The 7734-nt window shown below is 42.5% G+C and overlaps 1 protein-coding gene across 1 annotated transcript in view; it reads right to left on the reverse strand.

The window, feature by feature from the left end:
* Positions 1 to 6209, reverse strand: part of PLA2G10 (phospholipase A2 group X) — a gene marked incomplete at its 5' end in the record, with an annotated part of 14295 nt that extends 8086 nt beyond the window's left edge. Inside the window, 2 exons of the mRNA XM_019507435.1 lie at positions 1813 to 1919; positions 5986 to 6209. Coding sequence (XP_019362980.1) covers positions 1813 to 1919; positions 5986 to 6209 — 331 coding nt within the window. The remainder of the gene's footprint in view (positions 1 to 1812; positions 1920 to 5985) is intronic.
* Positions 6210 to 7734: the final 1525 nt, after the last annotated feature.

Below are 7734 nucleotides of genomic sequence, written 5' to 3' on the forward strand. Positions count from 1 at the left end.
TGCTTCGATCCGGACATGGTGTTTAGGACACCGAAGCATCCAAAGCTTCTCCAGATCCGAAGCACAGTCCGAAGCCTCGCACAGCCCTACTGTGCACACACGGTTGAGCTTATCATCAGAAGTATGCTTGACCTCATAAGCAAGCCTCCTTACTGTTTAATCCTGTTACTGGTAGCCAGTTATAAGCCTCTGCTTCTATTAATTTCTTATCAGTAAGAAATATGTCCAGAAAAGGTATATTGAGTCTTCCACCCTACCATGATGTGACTCAATGGAAGCCTTGGCAAGCTGAAGGAAATACTATTTCTGTTTGTTTTGGGGAGAAAAAGACTCTCTGTTTATTGGAAAGCAAGTGTTAAAAAGGTGGATCACTGGTGGTAATCAGCTGACTGACTGACCTTGTTTCATCCAAGGGAAATGCATGTTTTCCTATCATCTTTCACTTGGCCAAGCTTAGGGCTAAAATACTAAATTCTCAGGGGGGTTGTTTTCAGGTTTTTTTCCAAGGTTGGCCTGACTTTTTAAATTTAGGAAATTTATCAGTTTCACAACCTGTGGCAAAATGCATAAGCAAGTTACTTTATTCTTAATTTTACATTTTAATGTCTTTTCCCTGTCTATCCATCCCCACCTCTTAAATTACATGCAAGTTTCCATGCATAGTAAAGCAATTAATAAACCATATGAATTAAACTCTAGCTGGGAACCCTCTTTCCCCATTAACTTCCAGAAAAGCAACTTAGAACCAAATAGGGAATTTAGTAGTTGAGGTGAAAGGTGGTGCACAAAAGGATACTTTTCTTAAGAAATGAGCCTAAAGGAAGGGAGAGGTAGTGATAACTGTTCCGGATATTTATTGCTGAAGTTTCAGATGAATTGTAATCTTGTTTTTATTTGTATATTGTAAGATGAATTTCAAAATACTTAACACTTCTGAGCCTGCTGTTGATAGTGTTTTCTTGGTGCAGACTGTACTCTGACCACAGCAGCATAACAGTGTGGCTGTAGAGCAGTGGGGGCCAACCTTTTCAGCAGGCATGCCACAAATTAGCCCAGCACACTCTACGTGACACTCTGATTCCCTTCCCCTACCTGATCTGCTGTTCTGCTTTCTTCCCTGTGCTCCCTGCCCAATTTGCTGTTTTGTTTTGCTTTCTGCCCTATCTGCCACCATGCTGTCTGTCCTTTCTCTGAGCTGCTACATGCCATGCAGACAGAGGCCATCAAAGCCACTTTGTGGCACCCATGCTATAGGTTGGCCACCCTTGCTCTAGAGTATAACTAAGAGTGGGGGGAGGGGAGGGGGAGTGGTTGTGTGGAGGGGAGGTGATTTATTGCTTTATGGAAAGAGCATTTAGTGTACCCATCTATGCATCAATACTAAACTAGCATTTGCTTCATACGCTCATAATTAGCACTGGAGGGGGAATTATCCCTAACTGTCATAGAGGGATTTTCTGGCAAAACTAAATACATACAATTTATTTTGGCAAAAATTCTTCAGTTTGTCATTCAGAAAAAATGGTGTAAGTTATACTGTCAAAACTGCTGCTGCTGCCACAATGTAAGCTGCCCTTGCTTTAGGGCTTTGGTAGTAGATCAGCAGAAAATCTTTATAGGGGGTCCCTCACTTCAAAGCTATGCTTAACTTGAATCTCTGAAGCAAAAACTTCAGGATAAACAGCAACAAATTTTATAGAATTACAGGTATAAGTAAGTAGCAAATGAAGATGGCAGGTGGCTAAATAGTGGTTTTAACATTGAATGCTCACTGTTAACGGCAGTAGATCTAAATAAGAAATAAGTACTCACCACACACAGCAGACTTATCATTGCATTCCCAGTAATAGTGCCCTGTCTTGGGTTGGCAGCCTGCTTGCTCTGCTTTACTATAGCAGCAATCATGCTTAAAGCAACACCTGAGAGCAACAAAAAATGGACTTGTCAAATGTTGTTGCACAAGGTAAATGCAGTCATGTTACCTGTAGTACTGAAACTAGGACCTAATGTTCTGATGCAAAAAACCCTTTGATTTTATAAATTGCTCACAGTAGTCTTTTACGTTCCCTATGGTTAAAATGCTTGATTGTTCCATGGCAGCTTTTATTTAAAAACCTTGAAGCCCTACAGTCTAACCCGCCCATCACCCTTGTGATATAGATGATTATTCCTAAATACTTTGAAAGTAGAGAAGTAAGTTACAGAAATATTAGGGGTGCCTATACACATGCTGGGGGGGGGTGGTATTCCTGGAGAGCCGCTCTGATTAAAACACCTCACCATCATGTATATTAAGCCCTTGCAGGTTTAAAATGGCCATGGGACATTTATTTAAACCTTATTCAATGGCCATTTTTAAATGCATGGGGACTTAGTGAACCCATGCTGGAGCATTCTAATTAGAACAGGGGTGGGCAATTATTTTGGGTGGAGGGCTGCTTACTGAGTTTTGGCAAGCCATCAAGGGCCACACGACAGGCAGCCATAGGCAGATAAATATTAATTTTCTAAATTTTTTAGGGGCCCCACGGGCCAGACAGAATGGCCTGGCAGGCTACATCTGGCCTGGCAGGCCGCATTTTGCCCACCCCAGAATTAGAACAAAGCAGCACGTTTATAGGCAACCTAGGTTACTTGTCCATAGTTTCACAGGTAGAGATAGGTGGGCAAAAAACATAGTCCAGAAAGTCACGGTTCTTAGACCATGTTATTTCCCAGGGCTAGAGAATCTACTGTTTCCACATTTATATAAATATTATGAAATATAAATATGTCTACCTATGCACTGGTACAGGCTGGGGACTGACTGGCTAAGCAGCAACTCCACAGAAAAAGACCTGGGGTTACAGTAGACAATAAGCTGAATATGAACCAACAGTGTGCCCTTACTGTCAAGAAGCTTAATGGCATCCTGGGCTGCATTGGTAGGAGTGTCGCCAGCAGGTCGAGGGAAGTGATTCTTCCCCTCTATTCAGCACTGCCAGGGCCACACCTGGAGTACTGTGTTCAGTTTTGGGCCCCCATTACAGAAAGGATGTGAATGAGTTGGAGAGAGTCCTGCAGAAGGCAGCAAAAATGGTTAGAGGGCTGGGGCACATGACTTCTGAGGACAGGCTGAGGGAACTGGTCTTATTTAGTCTGGACAAGGGAAGACCGAGGAGGGATTTAATAGCAGCCTTCAACTACGTGAAGGGTGGTTCCAAAGAGGATGAAGCTAGACCAGGGGTAGGCAATTATTTTGGGTGGAGGGCCCTTTACCGAGTTTTGCCAAGCTGTTGGCCACATGGGTAGCCCCGCCCCATGACAGGTGCCCTGCCCCCTGTTCGCCATCTTGGGATCAGAAGTCCCTAACCTCTGACCTTTGCCACTGGAAGTCCCTCCCCATGCCCCTGAAAGTATTCCTTTGGAGAAGAGGGTTTACCATCTTAGGGAGAAGGGGAGAGCCAGGGCTTCACTCCCCGCTGGGATGAGCTACGTGGGGTTGTGAGCCCCTCAGAGTGCAGCCCTGGCTCTACTCTGCCTTCCACCACAAGGCTGCTTTGAAACTCAAAACTTTTCAAAAATTTCAAAACATTTCGACTGCCCTCATTTTGTTTCAGAGCTGTTTTGATGCTTTTTGTTTTATTTCAATTTTATGTCACCCCCCCCAGGAGCCAGGAGCAGATAAATATTAATTTTCTAAATTTTTTAGGGGCCCCGTGGGTCAGATAGAATGGTCTGGCGGGCCATATCCGGCCTGCAGCCATATTTTGCCCACCTCTGAGCTATACTGTTCTTAGCTGTGGCAGGTGACAGAACCAAGGAGCAATGGTCTTAAGTTGCAGCAAGGGAAGTTTAGGTCAGATAGTAGGAACAAACTTTCTCATGAGGAAGGTAGTAAAGCACTTGGACAGGTACCCAGAGTTTATGGAACTGTCATGCTTGGAGGTTTTTAAGACTCAAGTAGACAAAGCTTTGGCTGGGATGATCTAGTTGGGGATGGTCCTGCTTTGAGCAGGGGGGTTGGACTAGGTGACCTCCTGAGGTCCCTTCCAACCCTAATTTTCTATGATTCTATTTAGAAATAAGCCTTTTGTATTGGGTAATCTAAAATAGGCATTCTTTAGTGTTTGCATCCTACCTTTGCTTTTATAAAAGCAACAGAGGGCTTATCTCCATTTGAAAGTTTAATTTTGGTTGATATACAGGTTGTAGATTTTAAGCACAATAACCATTCCTGAATACTTTGTATAGTCTTATTTCAGATTAAGAATCAGCTTTATCATCTTTCAGGACATTGTATAAATGCACCCTAATACAGTTTGAATTATAAGATCCAAATGTAAAGAACTAGCACTAAAAGAACAAGAATTATTTTTTCCTTTGTTTAAAGGTCATGCAATTTCTAATTCCTATCCAAATTATGGATCAGAATAAAAATGGTTCCTTCTGTCCTGTTTTTATGAGTTATTTAGCCACAGAACCCATACCACAAATAACTACCCATATCTTAAAAACAGGAAGCTGTCTTGCTACCATGGGATCTTTATAGAATCTGAAAAAAAATGCTCAGAAGAAAGAATTTCCAGACAGTGGGTACTCTATCATTACCTTAGCTTGTGACCAAAAGTAAAAATCTTACTCTTCTATGTTCCCAGTTTAGTGATTAAAGTAGTAGTTGTATTTTACAAAATATGTCATATTGCATATTCAGAGTTCTGAAATATCTAGCCAAATGACTAGAAAGCTTTGCGTACAATCATAGGAGTGGAATTTCTATGTAAGAGTTTAAAATGCAACTTAATGAAAAATTTCTTTAAATACAATTTGGAAAACAACTGTTTTTCCTTGGGTTAGAGCAGGGGCAAGCAATTATTTCAGGCAGAGGGCCGCTTACCAAGTTTTGGCAAGCTGTTGAGGGCCGCATTTCCCTCTCCAGCACAGGGAAGCAGGAACAGCCCCATGGTCCCAGGCCAGAAACGTCTGCTAGGCAGGGCTTTCTGGTTGGGGGAGCAGAGCTGGGCAGGCCTTGCTGCTGGGTCCTGCCACCAGTTTCCTCGAGGCCCTACTGCCCCTGGGTCCTTTCATCTTTGACAGGCAGCTAGAAGCAAGTAAATATTTCTTTTCTAAATTTTTTAGGGGCCCCGCGGGCCAGATAGAATGGCCTAGTGGGCCAGAGCTGGCCCCTGAGCCACATTTTGCCCACCCCTGGGTTAGACTGTCTGTTAAACTACCAACAACTCCATCTTGAGGTGCAACATAAAATGGGGAAAATGCTTTTAGATTTCTAATAGCAGTGATCATCTCTGAAATTGATATTTTATAAGGATTCAAAACTTTTCCTTAACTGGCCAACACATGTCCTCTATGATACTTAATATTGTTTAAATACACCAGATGGAATCTTACAGTAAATCATAATGCAGGATGGCTGATGTCTGGGTACTGATATTCTAAACTACATGTATAACACCTGTTCCTTTCAGCTTGCAAAACTTCCCTTACTGAATCCTCTATTTGGATGCTGGATATAATTGAAAACATTCACCTTTTGCCTGGAAGTTTTTGTGCTGATTTGTGTCTCTGTCTACAGCTTCTAGCTGTTTAGAAAATGATGACTCAGATAATTAATTTTCCTTTGCGAGAATATTGGTATGTTTCCTGCGATAACTCAAATGTAATAGAACATTTAAAATTTCCTCAACAAATCTAGGACATGACCAGCTGATGACAGAATTGAAGTTGTGAGTCTGTCCTATAAAGTTAGCGCATATCACTGAAGTCTTTAACTGAAAGCCGAGGAAGACTTGTGTAAAATCATGTAGATTCACTGCAACAGATTGGTATAATTCCAAAACTTTGCCTTGCACATGGAATTTCATTAACATGAGGTGGGAATATTTAAAACATGCTAATTTTTTACTCTGTCTTCAAGATAACTGTATTTTTCTTTTTGTCCATCTAATGATAAACCCAGCACTTAATCCTATAAGCTTGTTCTCTTACCAGTCTACTGCATCTCTAGGCCAGCCACGTCCTCCTAGACCACAATAACACCCATACCGTATATAGGAAATAGCACTACGTCCTGTGCTGCATTTAACAACTCCAGCCAATTCAAAAATTCCTCTTCGATTCCTAGACTGGATTTTTCCCAAAGAATCATAAGCTGCAAGAAAAAAAGGCGACACTTTTGTGTAATCATTCAGAGTATGTTTTCCGTGCTTGTTTCAAGCTCCAGTTATTTAAAAATGGTTATCAATGTTTACAGCTTTTTTGCTTTATAGGAGGCAATAAAAATGGAAAGGAAGGGAATAATCTTTTAAACAAAGTTTTGGGTAGGTAAGTCTCTACTGAAATTCTTGTTCAGGTTAAACTTCCAGCTCTGCCGTAGACTTCCTGTGTAATGTTAGATAAGTGAGCCATGTCCACCTAAACTCCAGTTAACGATGCTGAAATTGTGAGGTTCAGATTTCTTAGGGTGGTATGTGTGTGTGTTCATTTAATTATTATTTTTTTTTAATCAATTGCATAGTAGAGATTGGCAAGCTTTTGAATGCAAGACATTCTTCATGCGTGTCCTAATTTTCAGTGAAATCTGTAGGAGTCTAGGTACCTTAAATTATCCACCTTTGACAATTCAGTACATAGATATCTACACCTTAGGAAAATCAGGCCTTATCCTTTAAGGATATGCCTGCAATTATAGGTATTCATATGTCCTGTGCCACATCTAACCCTGTGCTGTGACCTGCTTTTCCCTGCTCCATGTTGGCTGGTTGGGGTTTGTTTTTAAATATGTAACAAACTAGACTACAATGTATTTGTTGGTACTTACATGGTGCTGTGATGCATTCCAGGTTTCCCTGCACCAGGTGGTGGAGAACCCTTCTAGAAATTACTGTATTTTCTTGCATATAATCTGAACCTTCCTCCACCCACCAAAAACCCAGCTGGGGAAAATTGTGGTATGCATTATATGCAAAGAAGAGAGATCCCCACAGGTACAGAAATTTGGGGTTGGGACAGACCTTGTGGCAATAATTGCTGTAGCTCTGGGAGCCACAGCTATTATTGCTGCCACTCCTCCCCCTCCTGCCAGATTTATGGACCCGTGGGGAGCCCCACTTCAGCTGTGTGCCAAATTGGGATGACACGCAGAGTTGGCTGGCAGCCAGATTCAATGTACTGGGTCCAACCCAGCAGACGGCCTCAGACCCGGTGCATAGCTCAAGAGCCAGCACGTGGTCTTGGACCCAGTGAGTAGCCTCCAGCCCCAGAAACCTCAGACCTCTGTTACTTTCCCATGCTACATGGCAAGGCTTTTGTTTCCCCCCTTCTTTTGGCATTCCAAAAATAGGGTGTGTGTTATGGTATGTTATGTGAGAAAATAAGTAGTCTGTGGACTTAACAGCCCTAAGGGTGGAAGTTTCGGTCTGCAATCACATGAAGCCTTGAAAGGGAGAAATTACAGCAGGGGTGGGCAAAATGCGGCTCGGGGGCCGGATGTGGCCCACCAGGCCATTCTATCTGGCCCGCGGGGCCCCTAAAAAAATTAGAAAATGAATATTTATCTGCCCTGGGCTGCCTGTCATGTGACCCTCGATGCCAAAACTCAGTAAGCAGCCCTCTGCCTAAAACAAATGCCTGCCCCTGAATTACAGATATTTGCTGTGTGAAAGCAGTGGCCCTGGCCAGACCCCATGTCGATCAGGTAGTGATCTTCTGGAGCTCATTGTTCATGCAGAGCTCTGG

The sequence above is a fragment of the Gavialis gangeticus genome, unplaced genomic scaffold (genome assembly GCF_001723915.1).
Source record: "Gavialis gangeticus isolate Ggan-Ray unplaced genomic scaffold, GavGan_comp1, whole genome shotgun sequence".
Taxonomy (NCBI): domain Eukaryota; kingdom Metazoa; phylum Chordata; order Crocodylia; family Gavialidae; genus Gavialis; species Gavialis gangeticus.